The 19,207-nt window shown below is 38.2% G+C and overlaps 1 protein-coding gene across 1 annotated transcript in view; it reads left to right on the top strand.

Annotated features, from left to right (window-relative positions):
- UNC13C (unc-13 homolog C) overlaps positions 1 to 19,207 on the top strand; it is a 525,683-nt gene that overhangs the window by 366,076 nt on the left and 140,400 nt on the right. Inside the window, exon 19 of the mRNA XM_070422420.1 lies at positions 3,841 to 3,926. Coding sequence (XP_070278521.1) covers positions 3,841 to 3,926 — 86 coding nt within the window. The remainder of the gene's footprint in view (positions 1 to 3,840; positions 3,927 to 19,207) is intronic.

The following is a 19,207-nucleotide window of genomic DNA, read 5'->3' as shown; positions in this document are numbered from 1 at the left end:
CTTTCCCATTGCTTTTGTGTGTTTTTTCTTTTTAACTTGCCCATTGATCTCATTAGCCATTTTTTCTAAGTTCATCTTTTTCCTATCGGTTTGTGACAGTTCTTTTCCTATGAATAGTATTATCTCATTGCCTCTTCTCTATTGAATGTTTTTTTTTCCTAGTGTGTAACTTTTATTTTAAATGATAGTTTGGTTTTGGTTACTGTTTTGCCATGCTGAGGGTTTAATAGCACTGATGAGAGCCCTTAAACCACAGTTCTCCAGGAATGAAAATCAAACTGGACATTGCTTATGCAACTGAGAAAATCCTGAGACTAACAGCTTATTTTTAGATCCCTTGTTTTGAAGTTATCACGTTGAAGCTTCTAGATTAAATAAGAATATTTTATAAGTCACTTTCAGATAACTGAGATGCACAGCTTATCTCTTCCACCAATTAATATTTATCCTCCTTCAAAAGTACACACAACTCTTACTTTTTTCAAGCAATTTCTGGGAATGCCGGCCCCAGTATATTCTTCTGCGCCTTATACTCTTAGCCTCATTTTGTTCAGTAGTTTGCACTTATTGCTGTAATATTGTTCTTTTAATTATAACCCATGTTTCTTGAAGTAACATCAACCTTAGGGTAGAAAATCAAATAGAAAAACAACATCCACTTAGTATATTTTTGGCTCTTTGCACCCCTGCTTTGATCTAGCTCCTCATTATCCTCTCAGCTACAGTTTAATGTTCTTCATTCTCCTTTCCTATCTGTTCTCCATGGAGCTGTTCCCCATGTTGCTCTTTTTCTGTTCCCCTGTGTATCACTGCCTCCGACAGCATAAACCCAGTTTCCCATCACTGCTGGTGCATGATAGCAAAGTTCTGAGTCCCCAGACTTGTTCATGCAGCTTCTTCCCATTTCCACAGAGATCACAGGCGTGATCCTCAATTGTAAATACGCAGCTGCCACAGCTCTGGAGAACCGAGGATGAGCAGTTGTTGTTTTCCAAACATGTGATATAACAAAAGCACTGTTTCCCACAACCATCTCTACCTTTTCACCTTGTAGTTTTCTTCATGCGACTTACCACAATATTTATATCTATATCTATATCTATTATTTATATTTAATTTATATATGTATACTTATATTTGTGAGATACCAGATTATAAAGTTCAGAAAGGCAAGGACCATGCCTGTTATGTTTATTAGTATGAAATCTGCCCTTCGCACAGTACACAAGACATCTTAGGTCTTCAATTAATAGCTACTTATTAGAGAACGAGAGGCCCGATGCATGAAATTCATGCAAAAGTAGGCCTTCCTTCCCCTGGCTACTGGCACTGGCTTCCCTCTGGCACCGGGGACCCAGGATTCCCTCACAGCCCAGGCTTCGTCCAGAAGGTTGTCCAGAAGGACATCCAGTCTAATTAGCATATTATGCTTTTATTATTATAGATGTTACTTATTAAATGCTAAATGCATTACAGCCATTGGTATTATACTACCTCTTATTTTACTTCTCACAATTTTATAGTTTTTTAAGACTTTTTTCTAAAATAAATAAAGCATTATAAATTTGATTGAAGCCTTATGAGTCCAATTCCCTTTACTTCTTGCCCAAACATTATTATGAGAATACATTTGATATTTTTATTCCCCTAAATTTATTTATATCTTTATTATATGTGCATGTATTTATTAGAAAAACATGTCAGATATGTGCCGACCTATCCCCTGGAGGCCCTGACTGATTTACCTAGAGGCAAAGTCTGAGAGTGTGAGAAGCTAGACAGAAAGCAGCTGAAAAATGGAGAGAGCTGAATACAAGAACAGGAGAATAATTAAAATTAAGGCTCTACAAAGTAGTGAATCTAGGTGAACACCCCAAGCATAAGCTGGGGTTGTGAAGGGTACATCCTAGGAGGAGGAATAAATATTGGCCCGTGTTGAATGAACCTAGACCCTAGTTGGATGAAGGTCATCTCTTGCAACCTTAAAACACTACTACCAGAAGAAAACAAATCCTTTTTGAAAGAATAACATAATCTAAAAACTCAAATTATATGCTCATTTTTCACACACAAAAAGTCCTTTATTCAATAAAAAAGAAGCAGGCATTATAAAAGAACTAGAAGCCCATTACACAAAGATTCACAATAGGCCTTCCTTCCCCTGGCTGCTGGCACCGGTTTTCCTCTGGCACCCGGGCCCCAGGCCTTTGGTCCAGCCACAGCGGAGAAGCCAAGCCTCTTCAGTCTTTAGTCTTCATTCTTCTTTCTTCAGTCTTCAGTCTTCACTTAGGCCAGAGCCTTCAGTCTTTGCTCCGCACTTGTGTATGCAAATTAACTGCCATCTTTGTTGGGTTAATTTGCATAGTTGCTCTGATTGGCTGGTGGGCGTAGTGGAGTGACACCAATTTGCATGCTTCTCTTTTATCAGTGTAGATAATATAGTGGAATTTTGAGACAGATGTTAAAATACTGTGATTATGATTTTTAAGAAATCGTGAGTGTAAATAATTGATGAATGTACATCTGCGTTTATGTTTTAAAATATCAATCAACATCATTAGATAAATTGAGAGATGGTGGTTGGTAAGGGATATTTGATGACATATACCTTGCTTTTGGTGGAAATTTGGGCTAAAATATTTCATATCGTATCAATGGTTTTTTTCTTATTTGAGGTTATATCGAGGTCATATTTACTTAGGTAATACTTTCTTTCTCATTCAGAATTATATTATTCTTTTTAATTTAGACCCCAAAATATAAATGAATATGAGAGCTATTTTTTCTTTTTTTTAAAAAAATATTTTTTTATTGATTTCAGAGAGGAAGTTAGAGGGAGAGATAGAAACATCAATGATAAGAGAATCATTGATTGGCTGTCTCTGGCATTCCCCCTACTGGGGATTGAACCTGCAACCTTGGCATATGCCCTGATTGGAATTGAACCTCAGCCTTCTAGATTCATAGGTCAACACTCAACCACTGAGCCACAACTGCCAGGCTATTTTTGTTTTTCAACATTTGTCATTTGTGCATACTATATTTACATATAGTATATTGATATATGCATGCATTATATATTTATATAGTATGTATGTTAGAAAGAAAATGCTATCAGTCTTGCATATTTGCATGGAGTGAGTGTTTACAAGGTAATGAAATGGCTTGGTATATTCACTGGGCTTGTATAACCAGGAGCCTTATTGCAAGATTGAAAACACATACAGAGTACATGTACAGCAGCAGTAGGAATCTTGTCTTTAGCCTAAGCTTGTTTAATATAAAACACAGACCTGCCAAGGAGCTCTGGAGTCCTGACTAATGGTCTACTATGGACCATTTACCAGAGGAGTGAGGAATCTTTCTTGAAATTATTCATTGTAAGCAAATAGGAAATGAAAATATTTAAGCATGTTTCAAGAAAATTGCTAACAGGTGAATGTGAGGTGTGGTTTTGGTATTACATGGTATCTGCTACTCAGATTCATCTGATGTATCTTCAAAATTGAGACATATGAAGATGGAGTGTATGAAACAACTGAAGAGTCTCTTTAGACAAAAAACAGACATTCTAGGACATCTGTCAGGAGCTACAAGCACCATCACATTATCACTGATCTAATGGAGTCTATTTTCCTGACACCCAATATTGTTTTATCACAACATTCCACTGTGTAGTTTTTTTCCTACCTAGGAAAGTTCATAAAGAGAAATCACACAAATAAAAGTATTTATGACCTATATAATAATTAATGTGGTATATAGGTAACATAAGGCACTTTTTGTGGGTTTTTTAGGCACTTTCTTCTTTTTGATACACTAATATGTGTTTGATTTTAGGTTTCCTCAAGAACTGAACATGGGAAAAATAAGTGCTGAGATTATGTGGACACTTTTTGCTCTGGATATGAAATATGCACTAGAAGGTAATTCCAAATATCTATTCACATTAGAACACACATTTTAGTGAAATCATTATTTCTTGTTCTTGTTTTTAAATGCAATAATTTATTAATTAAAACATTGATTGTTTCATATGACAGTTATATTTTTAAATTCTTTATTGTTTAAAAAATTATATATGTCTCCATTTTCCCCCATCGACCTCTCCCCAGCCACTCTCACCCCCCAGCACATGCCCTCACCCCCCCTGGTGTCTGTGTCCATTAGTTATGCTCCTATGCATACATACAAGTCCTTTGGTTGACTCTTACTCCTCCCCTGCCTTTTCTCTGAATTTTAATGGTCTGTTTGATGCTTCTCTGTCTCTGGCTCTATTTTTGCTCATCAGTTTATGTTGTCTATTAAATTCCATATATGAGTGAGATCATGTGATATTTATCTTTCTCTGATTGGCTTATTTAGCTTAGCATAATTCTTTCCAGGTTCATCCATATTGTTGTGAATGGTAAGAGTTCTTTATTTTTTCAGCAACATAGTATTCCATTGTGTAGATGTACCACAGCTTTTTAATTCATTCGTCTACTAATGGGCACTTAGGTTGTTTCCAAATCTTAGCTATTGTAAATTGTGCTGCTATGAACATAGGGGTACATATGTCCTTTCTGATTGGTGTTTCTGGTTTCTTGGGATATAGTCCTAGAAATAGTATTACTAGGTCGAATGGGAGTTCCATTTTTAATTTTTTTGAGAAAACTCCATACTGTTCTCCACAGTGGCTGCACCAGTCTGCATTCCTACCAGCAGTGCACGAGGGTTCCTTTTTCTCCACATCCTCGCCAGCATTTGTCGTTTGTTGATTTGTTGACGATAGCCATTCTGAAAGGTGTGAGATGGTACCACATTGTCGTTTTGATTTGCATCTCTCAGATGATTAGTGAATTTGAGCATGTTATCGTATTTTTTTTATTTTGTGAAAAACCTCCACACTGTTTTTAATGGTTGATGCACCTTTTACAATCCCAGCAATAGTGCACGAGGGTTCCCTTTTCTCCACATCTTCTCCAACACTTGTTGTTTGTTGTTTTACTGATGATAGCCTTTCTGACAGGTGTGAGGTAATATCTCATTGTGGTTTTAACTTGTGTTTTCCTAATGATTAGTGATATTGAGCATCTTTTCATGTCTATTGGCCATTTGAATGTCCTCTTTGAAGGAATGTCAGTTCAGGTCCTCTGGCCTCTTTATTTAATCAGAATTGTTTGGTTTTCTTGGTGATAAAGTATGTGAGTTCCTTAGATATTTTGAGCGTTAACCACTTATCAAATATATCATCACAAAACAAAACAAAAACAACCCCCAAACCTTGTGAACAGTTTCGTTCTAAAGAAGTATTCCCACAATATAGTAAGATAATTTTCTCAAAGTACTTAAGAGCAATAAGAAGTGCATACATTTTCATCAAATGGTCTAAGGTGCAGGATCATAGTGATATCTCATTTGTAAGATAATGCTCAGATGCAGGACTACTTGATGGTAGTTTATTGACTGAAGCAGGCCATGTTGAGAGTGTGGATATTCATCTGCATGGGAGTGGAAATGGTAGCCAAGGCGAGGCAGGTTAAAATCCAGTCGAAGCTTACACAAGGGCAATAGCAAGGCTCTTCACCAGAAACTTCACTTTTAATAAATCTAAGTCGTACAATGTAAAGCAAGGGAAGGCAGCTCTGAGTTTAAAAATCCTCTAAATATTATTTGAGCACTTCCATGTTCAAAGTGTGAGAAAGAACCACAAACCAGTCTATGGTTTCTGTCCTCTAGGAACTTAATAGTCTAGTAGGTAATTATCTTTGCACTTTATCAACAAATATATATTGAGCCCCTAGAAGCTAAATTCACGTAACTGCACCCAGTGTGGAGGATACAACAATGAACAAGAGGGTGATGGTCCCTGGCCACGAGAACTCAGCAGGCCCATGAGCCAGAAAGAGCAAGGAGTGAGGCTGGGGAAAATGATGGGGACCCGCATGCAGGGCCTTGTAGCCCATGGTGAGGTGTGTGGCTCTCTGCCTAGAGAATCAGGGGACCATAAAGGGACTTCATCAGGGTTAGGTCTTTCCAGATAAAGCATTTTGACTGCAGGGTAGAAAATAGATTAATACTGTAAATAGGGTAAGACTGGTTTAGAGTTCGTGCCACCGTTTTCTAGCATTGCTAAAATGTAAGCTTGCTACTAGGGGACACAGAAGGAACGTGACGTTTTTCTTGTTTGGTACTTTTTTAAAAAAAATATTTTACTGACTTTTCTGGTAAAGTCTGGGTCTACCATCCCACAAATATAGAGATTTATCTAATTCTTAAGATTAGAGCAGAACTGCTCAGAGGGACAAAGTTTATGTTCTGCAATGCAGTGTTCCTTTCTGTTGTTTTTATCAGTCCTGCTTTTTCTCTGCCTCCAACCAACCACATCCTTTTATACCACTGTACTCTGATTGTCTCTTTGAAATCCAACCAGTCTCTTAAGTCAAATGGGAACCACCAGTCCACTAGCCCACAGTACAGTAAGATAATTTTCTTAGTAAGGTGAATTTTTTTAGAGAGAAATTTTGCTCCCATAGTCCTATCCGCTAATCTCCTCTGCCCTCCTTGAATGTCTATCAGGCATCTATACTTTAAATGGTCAATCTAGAAGTCTGAATCTCCCTGTCAGAACCTGCTTCTTCCCTCTGGCTGGCCCCCTTCCCTATTGCAATTATTGGCACCACCATTCATGCAGTTACTCAAGTCAAACATGTAGGGTTACCATGGATTCCTTTCTTTTCCCCAGCACACTCAGTTTATTCCAGTTTTGGGCTTTATGCCAGGTCATCTACTGCCTGGGCTTCTCTTTTCACCAATCTTCACAGCAGCTGTGTAGGGCTCAGCTTCATGCCACCTCCTTAGGATCGAACATCATTCCCAGGAGTAACCTTAATTGAATCCTTAGCATAGTAACGAATTACTATCTTTTATTTATTTGTTTGTGTGTTTATGCTTGTTCAATTGAATATTTCTTAACAATATTCTCCACTGCAATGTATAATTTTATCTATGATTTTTACCAACATAGCTATATTGCCCAGAACAATGCCTAGAAAATAGAAGCTACTCAGTAACTATTTGTTGCATAAAAAGTTTATCAGGTAATTCCAACTCAACGGAGTAGTGAAAAGGGCAGTGGTGGAGACTTCCACTTTTATCTTCTTTTGTTATGTGATTTTGGGAATCTCCTGAGAAATCAACAGCTTTGTGTTTCATCGTCCTCAACTGTACAACGAAAGGTACACATTGGATCAATGGGCTGGGCTATGGGCAGGGAGGCTACTGCCCTCACTTATGAGAAAATTGATTGCTTGGAACTATTCCAAGGTGGCACTGCTTGCCAGGGCACATTGTATTTGAGCAGGCGTATATCTTTGCTTATGTAGTAGCATGTGTGCAAATATTGGGTATTTTATATTCCCTTCACTTATAAAACTATGTGTTAATTTGAGAAATATAAGTGTAATATTTGTGTTAAGAAATTTAAAGCTCAAAAATTTATTATTTGTTTAAGACAACAATGAAATTAGAAATGTTACAAGTAAAGCATCTGTAACTTTGAACAGATGCTTATGGGTTATAGGTTAATAATTTTGTGCAATAACAGTATCCCAAAATGCAGAGATTGTATCTTTAAGAATCAGGTCCAAGATCAATGGTAATTAATCATTTTGTGATTATCTTAGCTCTTTTGGAGACAGTTTTATTATTAGTCTGACTTTTCAAATAGCAGATTTGATACTTAAATAATATACCATATAACTTACCTACTTAAAGTATACAGTCAATAGTTGTTACATTTGCTTATTTATACACATTGTCAAGAAGGCATGTAAGGGAGTACTTGGATTGCAGTTCATGGTTTATGCATCTTCTTACACAGATGAGAGGGCTTTTGAGTGCAAAGATTATATATGTCATCTTTGTGTTCATTGAATCTTAATAGAAATTCAATAGGCGCTTGTTTATTTGACTCAAATTGCAAATATGACAGCCCTATACAAAGCGCCTTGGAAACAAGGCCAGAACACTTGCCATATTCAGACTTACAATTTGTAGTATTGCAAGTTGGAAGGCAGCCAAAGATCTGAGTCTGGAAAAACCAGTTTCAGAAAGCTCCGTCATGTATGAGCTGCACAACCTTGGATAGTTAATGCATAATCTCTCCAAACTTTAGTTTCTTTTCCTATAAAAAGGTGATAAGAGTTTTCAGGTTGATGTGAGGATCATCTGACACATGAAATGTACTTTGCAGACTCTAAAGCACTGTGCTGGTGGGAGGAGACCATTGCTGTTATTATTAAGTAAGGCAAGGATGTCCTGGCCGAGTTCCAAAGCAGGCTCCTTTAGGGGTCACTTAAGGTTTAAACTCCTAGCAGAGTGTTTACAAATGCTTGTGAATCTGTTCACTACCTCTCCCTCCTTCCCTTTCACATAAAGGCTAGTATTTATTGAGTATTTATTATGACAATTTTGAGGATTATAATTTAGTAAACAAGAACTTGGAGGCAATTTATAATACCATCAAAATGTCTAGATGCCTCTATGTGACTGAAATGTTGACTTGCCAATTCCAATTGACTGCAGGTGTTTCATTTATCATCCTGGTATCCACAGAACTTCATTGCCTGGGCGTTCTTATATCAGGACATTCCTGACCAGGGCATTGATTGTATAACATATAATTGTCTTCAAAGTCTCTATTAAAAGCAAATCTTGCAAGGCCTCAAGATAGCCACTAGACCAGGGGTCCTCAAACTATGGCCCTTGGGCCTCATGCAAATATAAATATTGTATTTATTCCCGTTTTGTTTTTTTACTTCAAAATAAGATATGTGCAGTGTGCATAGGAACTTGTTCATAGTTTTTTTTTAAACTATAGTCTGGCCCTCCAACGGTCTGAGGGACAGTGAACTGGCCCCCTGTTTGAAAAGTTTGAGGACCCCTCTACTAGACAATGGATTAGGTCCACAGGATTCAGGTGGTTTCCAATTAATCCTATATAATAAAAGGCTCATACGTAAATGGACTGAACGACGGAATGACTGGTCACTATGATGCACACTGATCACCAGAGAGCAGATACTCAACACAGGAGCTGTCCCCGCCCTGGTGGTCAGTGCGCTCCCACAGGGGGAGTGCTGCTCAGCCAGAAGCCAGGCTCATGGCTGGCGAGTGCAGCGGCGGTGGTAGGAGTCTCTCCTGCCTCCACAGCAGCACTAAGGACTGCTTGGGGGTTGTCCAACTGCTGGCTATCCCCCAAGGGATCCCAGACTGCAAGAGGGTGCAGGCTGGGCTAAGGGACCCTCTTCCCCAGTGGCCGAATGTCACACACCAGGCCTCTAGTAATTCCATAAAAGAGCGCTTGGTATGCCTTAAAACACTGTTGTTGTTTTTTAGTTGGGGTTTGTGGCTGATCTTCAAACTGCATTCTGAAATTGCATCCACCTTTAGGGGTAGGGGTGATGGAAAAGGGGTGTTGAAGGCATCTGCCAAATTCTCAGATGAATTTTGAATATATGAACAAAAGTCACTGAAAATAAATTAATTGAAAATGATTGTTTTACTTCATTAACTTAGGCAGAGATAGAATTAATCATAATATGTAAAACACAATCATCTTTAAACCGGCATTACTGAAGTCTCCCAGATCGGTGCTCCTCAAACTTTAGTGGCACTTTAGTGTTCGAAGGCAGATTCTGAGTGAGTAGATCTGTGTGTGTGTGTGTGTGTGTGTGTGTGTGTGTGTGTGTGTGTAGGGAGTGATGCTCTTCATTTCTAACAAAATGTGAGATGATGCCTAGGCATCTGGTTAGTGTGCCACACACCGAGTAGCAGTGAGGCTTTTTATCACCAATCCGTTGTCCACTGCTTAGTTATGTTGGATCTCACTAGTATGTGAAGATTCTAAGACTGCCTTTGTAAGTTTTCCTGGTCTCATCATTCCAATAAGCACAACTCTGCCCTCACAATTTTTATGAGCTGTCTCCTTTTGGCTTATAAATTTGAATATTTACATATTAAATACTTTCAGAAAGTTCTTTACTCTCCTCACATTTATTTTTTGGCTCTTCTATGAAATAAATATGCTCTCTTTTTATTACCCTTTATCCAAATACAGGTCTCAGGTCACCCTGTGCATCTAGAACATTGCCCTTGACCTTGTAGCCACAAAGACAGTGAACATGGTCACATCTCTCCTGATCTTCCTGACTACCTTGGCTACGCCCAAATAATCGACTTGTTGCCTCATGAATTTATCTCACCTCACTTAGAGTATTCTCATACTTAGCATTTTTCTGGTCTCCCTCATACTTGATCTAGCTCACACCTCATCTTTCTGGTCTACCTACCAACAATTTTCTGCTGATTTTCAAGTCTACCCTCATAAGTCAATGGTTGTCAATTTATGTAGAGCCTCATTATTTGATAGAAAAGATTGGATTCTGACTAATATCTACAATGAATTAAAACCTCCCTGGAAACAATCAATTGCTTTCTTCTTCTATTTACTATTTTTAGTTTTTCTTAACTTGACCAGAATGACAGACATTAATTAAAGTTACATCTCTGTTCACTTCAAAGACTGTGGATGGGAGGAGCAGAGATTGATTACACTTTGTAAAGGACTTATATGGCCTCCTTTTCTTGCAGCAATGGTTCTCAACCTGTTTGGTGTTTCTCCCCTGCTCCAACATACCTCAGAGGTACAGAACTGGCCCTGATTGTCCCTGAGGGCTTCTCCACCTCCTCCTGCTCCTGAGGGGTGATTGGGGCAGCAGCCGCTGCTTGGTCCCATGTCTGTCAGCAGCCCAGCTCCTGCTGCCGCCACTCGCACCCACTGCTGGCACCAGCCCCAATTGCTCTGCACCATCAGCGGGTGTGAGTGGGGCCTGCACCGTCAGTGCGTGGGAGCAGCAGGAGCGGGAGGGACCAGCTGGGGGCACAGAGAATGGGCCGAGATCTGCCCCTGTGCCCACCTCAGCCTTGTGGCCCATAGTTCCCTTTCAAGGTGCATGAATTCGTGCACTGGGGCTCTAGTATACCATATGATTAATAATCAAGTCATTTTCCTGTTCTTAAAGTTATTTGCTAAAATTTAGCTACTTTGAATACCAGAATACCACAGAGATAGTTACATGCTACTTCAGCAAACATTCACATTCTTGATATAATAAAAGAGCATCACAATTAATCCAATGGCCTAAGCTAAAAATTGGGAAGACATGGTTGACTTTTTTTTCTCTTCAGCATTCATTTAGCAAATCTATACTATAAGCTCTAAATAAGCTTTTCTCAACAATTTTCCTCCAATGCTTCTTACAACTGACCTTCATCAGACATATCACCTTTCCTAATTCCACCTTGAATGATAAGTTCTTCCTTTGTGGATGCCTCCCTGACCATTTCTTAGCATAGCCTGGACTTACTTGTAACCTACTCTCCTTTCTGTACCTGATCTTAGACCTAGTGCTAATATTTTCCCCATACACATACTATATGCTTTAGCTATATCCAAGGATTCAAAGCTTCCCTGAAGTCCTTACATAAGTTTCTGCCTCAGGAAATTGTGCATTTTTCCCCTCACCTCACCTAAGCTTTTCCTTACTTGCCATTCCTAGCAAAGACATGTATTCTTCAAAGTCCAATTCAAATGTTACTTATTGTGTTAATTTTTTGTGAGATCCTCAGACGGAAATAAGTACTTTCCTATTTTCCCATAATTCATCCTATTATAACATTTATCCTTGTATTATACTTCACAAATAAAATACATCACTCACAATATCCTAAGCTCTTATTCATCTTTTATGAATGTCCCTACTCTTTCCCCTTTCTCTGACACTTAATAGAAAATGTTGTAAGCCAGTAATCGCCTGCATGAATATAAGCCCATGTCTACAAAAAGGCAAAAGCATAGATATCTGTTCCATTCCCAAATTCTAATTTCCAGTTGCAATTCAACAGAATCACACAACCCTGAAGCAATCATTCATACAGAGAAAAAATTTCTCAGTATGTAGTCCCAACTCCCAACAATTATTTTCACCACATGTGGTTGTAGCAGTTTTAACAGCTTAATAATCATAGACGTGGGGGGAGGGAGACTCCAAATACCTTCTATTTACCCACAGAGACTCCATGTGTATGTGTTACTCAGGTGTTATAACAAAATATGACAAGTTTACATGAAGTGTAAGCTATGCTTCCTTGGGAAATTGTGAGATAGCTCTTCCAGTCACACTCTGTTCATTAGTCCCTACCTTCTTTTTTATAACATCCCATTAATTTTTATTAACATATCTTTATACAGAATTCCAAGTCTAGATTAATGGATTAAAAAAAAAAAACCCACTAATACCAGTGGTTAGTAATTCTCAGTGCTCAGTACTGCAACAAGGAGCAGTTCTATGCATTTAAATTTTCAGTGGCAGGTCACATGAGTCAACCCATGAACTGAAATATGATTTCTGGATTAATATATTAACTTAAATGAGACTGTTTATGTGAGAAATCACTTGTTATAGTTGCCCTCCCCACCCCTAAATAAAGGCAAGAAGAAAATTTACTTCCTGGTACTTCAGTTTTCCTGATTCACCAGGCCAATGGTTCTCAGAATGTGCTTCCCACCAGCAGCAGCAGCATCACCTGGGAAGACGTGAGAATGAAAATTCTTGGGTCCCACCCCAATACTGCCAATTCAGATTGGGGCCCAGCAAACTTTTTTTCTTTAACATGATTCTGATGAATGCTAAAGTTTGAGTACTACTAATCTAGAGAATATATAATTAGCATAGTGCCTTCTTCCATTGTTGTTTGGAACATGCAGTGATTTTTGAAGACATTTAACTGTCAGAAAGGTCTCTTCTAGTGAAAGTAAAAAATGGAGGTGCTGTTATGGATACATTAACCATGTAAAAACAAACCAGGAAAGGAATCAAACCATGAAAGAAAACAGTTAAAGAAGCAAATTAATTGTGGCTATCAGTTTTTAAAAAAAGATAAGTAAAGAGAGAAGAATTAAAATAGTAATAAAGAGAAAGAAGATAAATAAAAAATCTCAAGGAAATAAAGAGAGAAGGGGAATAGACTAGGCCAAGTTTATTAACTCCATGTAAGAAAAATGACAGGAAAGGTGTTGATGACTCAGCCAAGCTGGCATACAAGTCTTCTGTTATGAAAAGTCCGTGGAGCACTCAGTAACAGAGGAAAATGAACCTCCATTGTAAAAGTATGAAAATATTGTTTATTTTGCCTAATCTTCTATTTAAAAGAAAAATAGAAACACATATTGCATTTATGTCAAGTCATTTTTCATTTTTTTGCCTTGGAGTCAAATTCCAACAAGAGCATATAAATTTCTGCTAATGTTCACATCTTTTATTGTCTTTATTATTTTTTAATAGAACAAAACTCAATGCATTTTAAAACAGCTAATGCTTTTTTGTATCATAATACTACAAAAATCAAATATTATACAATGTGGATAACTAGCTTTACCATTTATTTATATTCTACTGATCTTATCAGTATGATGTTAACGGGATTTTGGTGAAACTTTGCATAGTTTTGCATAGCAATGTTTTCCATATTTCACTGTTCAGCATGCTTTGTGTTGTATTATTTTCCATAGGAACAACTGTAAACCTATTTTTGCCCACTCCTGTGTTTTATAGAGTAAATAGTTTTTATTGTTTTTAAGTGGGATGGTCATACTAGTGACATTCCCAGTTATATGACATGAGTTTTTTGGCAAAAAGGGACCACATTGACCATGTTCATTCCTTAACACAAGCCTGGCACATGTAGTTGCTTAATAAATAATCATTGAATGAAAATCCAAGGTGCACAAAAACAATCCTCTATAATAAAAACCTAATATGCTAAGTGTCTGGTCTACCTGTTGGCTGTTCAACCAATCAAAGTATAATATGCTAATGATATGCTAGGGGCACGCAACCACTCCCTTATGATGTGCACTGACCACTAGGAGGCAGACAGTCGACCAGTCAAACAGTCGCTATGATGTTCACTGACCACCAGGGTGCAGACATTCTGACCAGTAGGTTAGCTCTCTGCTGGGGCCTGGCAGATCCAGACTGAGTGAGACAGGCTGGACACACCCTGGAGCCCTCCGGTGGTCGCTCCCATCTGGCCAACCTCTCACATCCCTCTCCAGCCCTTATTATGCACCGGTGGGGTCCGTTGGCCTGGCCTGCACCCTCTCGTAATCTAGCACCCCTCGGGGGATGTTGGAGAGCGGTTTTGGCCCGATTCCACAGGCCGGGCTGAGTGACCCCACTGGTACATGAATTCATGCACTGGGCCTCTAGTGTGTATATCAATGCACATGTGTAGGTTAGTTATATAATCCAGAATGATTTTTATCTTGACAAGAGCCAGGGATGACACAATGTTAATACTTTCTCTAGGTTTTCCACTACATTCTCTATTATAGTACATTATTCATCAATTTAATTGTCTGTATTGATATGTGGACAACAACATAGTGAAGCTTCAGTTCATCAGGACACCTTTCCTCAGAATAACCTTTGTGATTCAATCCTTAGCCAAATCTTTTGAATATGTAACAATCTATTTTACAATAGCAAGCATAGCACACAAAACATATGGTTAAACTCTACTTTTAAAAGATAGAGCCAAATTTTAGCCATCAAATAAATTTCACAAACTGGTTAATAAAAGTCAGCTGTCAAGCTGTATAATCTGACGTATAAAGACATTCGATTAAATCCTCACAGCATTTAATGGGGAAATAGAGATCAGTGAGAATAAATCTCAAAAACCAGGGCAAGACCAAAGTCTACAGAAGTGCTACAGTCACACTTTCCTATGTTAATTCTGTTTTTTTCTTCCTACTTTCTAGCTTCCCTCCCTGCTTCTTTTTAAAAAAATATATTTTATTGATTTTAGAGAGGAAGGGAGAGGAAGAGAAAGATAGAAAGATCAATGATGAGAGAGAATCATTGATTAGCTGCCTCCTGCGCTCCCCTAACTGGGAATAGGGCCCACAACCCATGCATGTGCCCTGACTGGGAAGAAACCATGACTTTCTGGTTCATAGGTTGATACTCAACCAATTGAGCAACACCAACCAGGCCTTCCCTGCTGCAACCTTTTGCAGCAAGGATTCAGAATCTGGAGAAGAGGCCACGCACAAATGGATATACTTGACAAGAAATATAAATTTAGAGGGCATGGGGGAAAGCCAGGCGGAGGCCTCACCCTCTAGTGGAGTGGCTCCCTGCATCTCTGGACCCATGGCTTTTTGTTTACTAGAATACACATTTGCCCTTCAGTAAAGCAAACAGACATATCAAAGGTAAGGTTTTGTAAACAGTAAAAGATTATCAGGTTAGGAGATTGCCTTCAGCCACCATTGTCTCCACAGAACTATGGGTGCATAGCTTTTCGCCCTTGCTAAAGCCCCAAGGTCCATCAGCCTTCTGACCACCTCTCACATTTATTATGTTAACTACTTGTTGGTCTTTGCCTCCACACTTCCCCCTTCTTTATCGTCCTCTTGAATCCCTGGTACACTCAGGGCTTCCCAGCAGATTGAATGCACTAAGATGTCTGGGACATCTTGGTTATCCTCTTCCAAAATATTTGAAATCAAAATAAGGAAGAAAAGGCATTAAAATTAAGAATTGAAGGGGTTGGGATGGCAAACAAATCCTGGTTACAGTGGTGAGCTGGAAATGGCCATGTGGGCACAAACATAAAGGGAACTAAAATGAATGTTATGACCCATTGCTTTTCACCTTGTAAACATGCTGTTTCTCAGATGTTAAGGGATTCCTGCCTCCTTTCATCTTTACTCTGAAGGAAAGCATCAATATTAATTCAAATGACCTAAATGGGAGGCTTAGAGCCCTTTCATACTTAATAATAAATGCATTTCTCAGTTTCCTCCTCTCTGGCAGCTCCCTCCCCTAATCCTCCTAATTAAGTTGAAACTACTTGTTTTGTATTTCTGGAGTAGACAGAGAGGGTAAGTTGTGTGTATAATCAATCTAGAACATGCTGACTAAATATCTAGCTTCTAAATAACAGAAAAGAAAAATAGGCATTCAGGAGTGTTTGCAATGCTATTATTCATCTTAACCTTACCATCTACTAACTCACCTTGTAATCTATTTCAGTAAAAGATAATTAAAATATGTTGACCAGAGTAATATATTGTGTTCCTTTTATAGAAATGAGTTATCAGAGTAGGATATCATTAACTGGTCAGTCACTTTCTGTGGGTTCCCAAATTCCCAATTCAAAAGTTATTGCATGGCAAAAACAGGCCTAAACTATCTTAGGCTACGGATATGGTCTTGCTAGCAGTATAAGTAAATCCATTTGCCAAACACACCTCATGTGTGTCCTGAAATTAAGTTCAATTGTTTGTAATGCTGTCTTCCCACAGTGATGACCTTTAGCAAAATATCAGGTAAATGGAAATGATTTTCTTAAAAGCCCAGTGACCACGTTGATTAGAACCAAGAGATGGAGCATTACCTAGTCAATTATTTTAAATTGTTACCACGGACAGTATATAAGTAGCACATTAAGTCTTCATGGTCATTTTCTCTTTCCCAAAATTCAGGCTGTAACAAAAAATTCTAGTTCTTCCTCAAAGAAGTCTGTTGTTTATTTGTCTTTGAAATAAAGAACAAGAGTGGACCCTGACAATTCAAAGGTTTAGATAAGCAACCAGGCTACCTGTGTCCCTAAAGAAACACTGTGCTTTCCTCCATTTTTCTAAGATGGTATCAGAATTTAAATTCTTTGTTGGCTCAATTCAGGGTCCCTGAATTGAGCATAATTGGCCTCTAATTGTTGAACTTGGTTCAGCTCAAGAGTCTTGTGATATTTTTTTCTCTCTGACTGAAACCTCAGGAAAATACAAGGCAGGATACTGGGTTCTCTTTCTTTCTCCCCCACAGGGCATGGCCACTTTACCAGATAATTATTTCATTATATCTTAGGTAGTCTTAAAGGGTCACAATCCCTCCCTGCATTAACAAGACCTCCAAATGAATCTCATATGTGCTGAAGTTTGAGAACCACTACTCTAGAAGGTCTGGTGTGTAGACGCAAGTGAATGAGTGAATCCTAGTTTTATATAGGTTATGTATAGACACTTCATTGTTCTTGGCTCATCATCATATGAATAGAAATTTTCTTCCATTAAAACTTGATTTCTTTGAAAAAAAGATTATCACCAAAAGGAAGTAATTTATTGGTATTCATTTAAGTATCTATAATAAAAGCATAATATGCTAATTAGACCAGACAGCCGAACACCCTTCTGGACATCTTTCTGATGATCTTCTGGACTAAGCCGGGGCAGTGAGAGCTGAGGTAGCTGCCACAGCAGTGGGGGCTGAGGCAGAGGCAGCCGCCGCGGCAGTGGGGGCCAAGCCCCTTGCATGAATTTTGTGCATCGGGCCTCTAGTTCATTAATACTAGCACGTATATGTCATCCATTCAATAGATACTCCCTGAATGCTTGCTCTGTGCCAGGCATGCAAGGCTCAATGCAACACACAAAATTATCAAAACAGGCATGACCTCTGCTTTAGGCTTATTTTTACTGTATAATAAGCAAATACTTACACAAGTAAATGTGTAATTATAAAATTTAATAAGTGCTATGGGTGAAAAGTGTATATTAGAAAAACATGTTGAAAATTAACCTCTAGAATTAAAACATCCTTACCCAAACCCTATTTCTATCTTGGCCTTTCCTATTTCAGAAAAAGATGTTACCATTTGTTTAGTGCTTAGAAATTATCTTTGATCCTTTATTTCTCTTCTTGTATCACCATCCCCAGTGATACAACACATGCAAATTCATAAATAAATGCTACCTGCTCCATCTCCAAAACATGTCTGGCTTTGTGTCTTTCTCTCCAGCTCCATTACCTCCAACTAGTTCTAGCCACAGACCTCATTTGCTGTGATAGCAGTAATAGCCCCAAATAATTTGCCTATTTCTGCTTTGCTTTCCTATAATTCACTGTTCTCATAGCATCCAGACTGATCTGTACAAATATAAATTAGATCAAGACTTCCTTTGACTTATAAAAGTTTTAAAAAACATTTTCCTTTCCATAGACCAAATCCTTTTTTTATCCCCCCTCCCCCCGCCATGGCTTATATTGCAATGTATAGTCTAGGTTCTACCCTTCCCTCCAACTTCATCACTTTCTCTTTCCTTCTCCCTAGGCATACTGCCCTCATCCTTGTTTCTCAAATGGACCAAATTTATTTCCACACCAGGGCACACACACAGGCTCTTCCTCCCACTTATAAAGTTCTATCCTACACACTATATAGCAGTTTCTTCCCCATCCTACAGGTCTCAGGTATATGTCACCTCTTTTCATAACCCCCCTGACCATCCCTTCCCTCACTATACTCCCACAACACCCCCTTCTCCCCAAACTCTTGCTGTATCTTAATCATTTTATTTAGCCTAGTTAGTTGTTCACTTGTTTACCAATGTTTTTTCTTTCTTTTATAACATTGTTTGTAAAAGTGTTTGGGTCACAATCCAAAGTAAATGTATATTATTACAATAATGCAATATACACATACACACAGATATACACAAAACCAAAACAAAACTTCTATGAAATGTGGATTTTTTATAAGAATAGAGATGATAAATTCTGAAACTTTATTTCTTATCTTATTTTTTCAATTTTATAGTTATATATTTAAATTCTGGTTATAATCCACTGAATTGATTTCATGATCTACTGATGTGTTGAGACCAGCAGTTTAAAAACAATACTCACATTTTAAAATAAACTGAATGGCTTCAGGAGCCTTCTAATCCCATTTACAATTGAATCCTCACTCCTAAAACATAGTAGGTATCCAAACAATAATTTTTGAATAATTTAAAAATATACTATGCAGTAAGCCTTAAATACCACAAAAGAATATCTAGACATTTTGCATATTCACAAATTTGCCAATACCTACAGAGTATATACATACATTCTACAATTATATTTGGGCATGTGACCCAATTTGGGGCCTGTTTGTGTTACCTAACTCTTTATTTTTAAGTATTTATAATGATAACTAGAGGCCCGATGCACGAAAATTCGTACACTTGGGGGGGGTCCCTCAGCCCGGCCTGTGCCCTCTTGCAGTCTGGGATCCCTCAGGGGATGTCCACCTGCTGGCTTAGGCTTGC

This window comes from Myotis yumanensis, unplaced genomic scaffold (genome assembly GCF_028538775.1).
Source record: "Myotis yumanensis isolate MYYU_CA2020_CCGP unplaced genomic scaffold, mMyoYum1.0.hap1 SCAF_1, whole genome shotgun sequence".
Taxonomy (NCBI): Eukaryota; Metazoa; Chordata; class Mammalia; order Chiroptera; family Vespertilionidae; genus Myotis; species Myotis yumanensis.
Note: the sequence above shows the minus strand (reverse complement) of the source record. Positions and strands in the feature narration are given on the sequence as shown.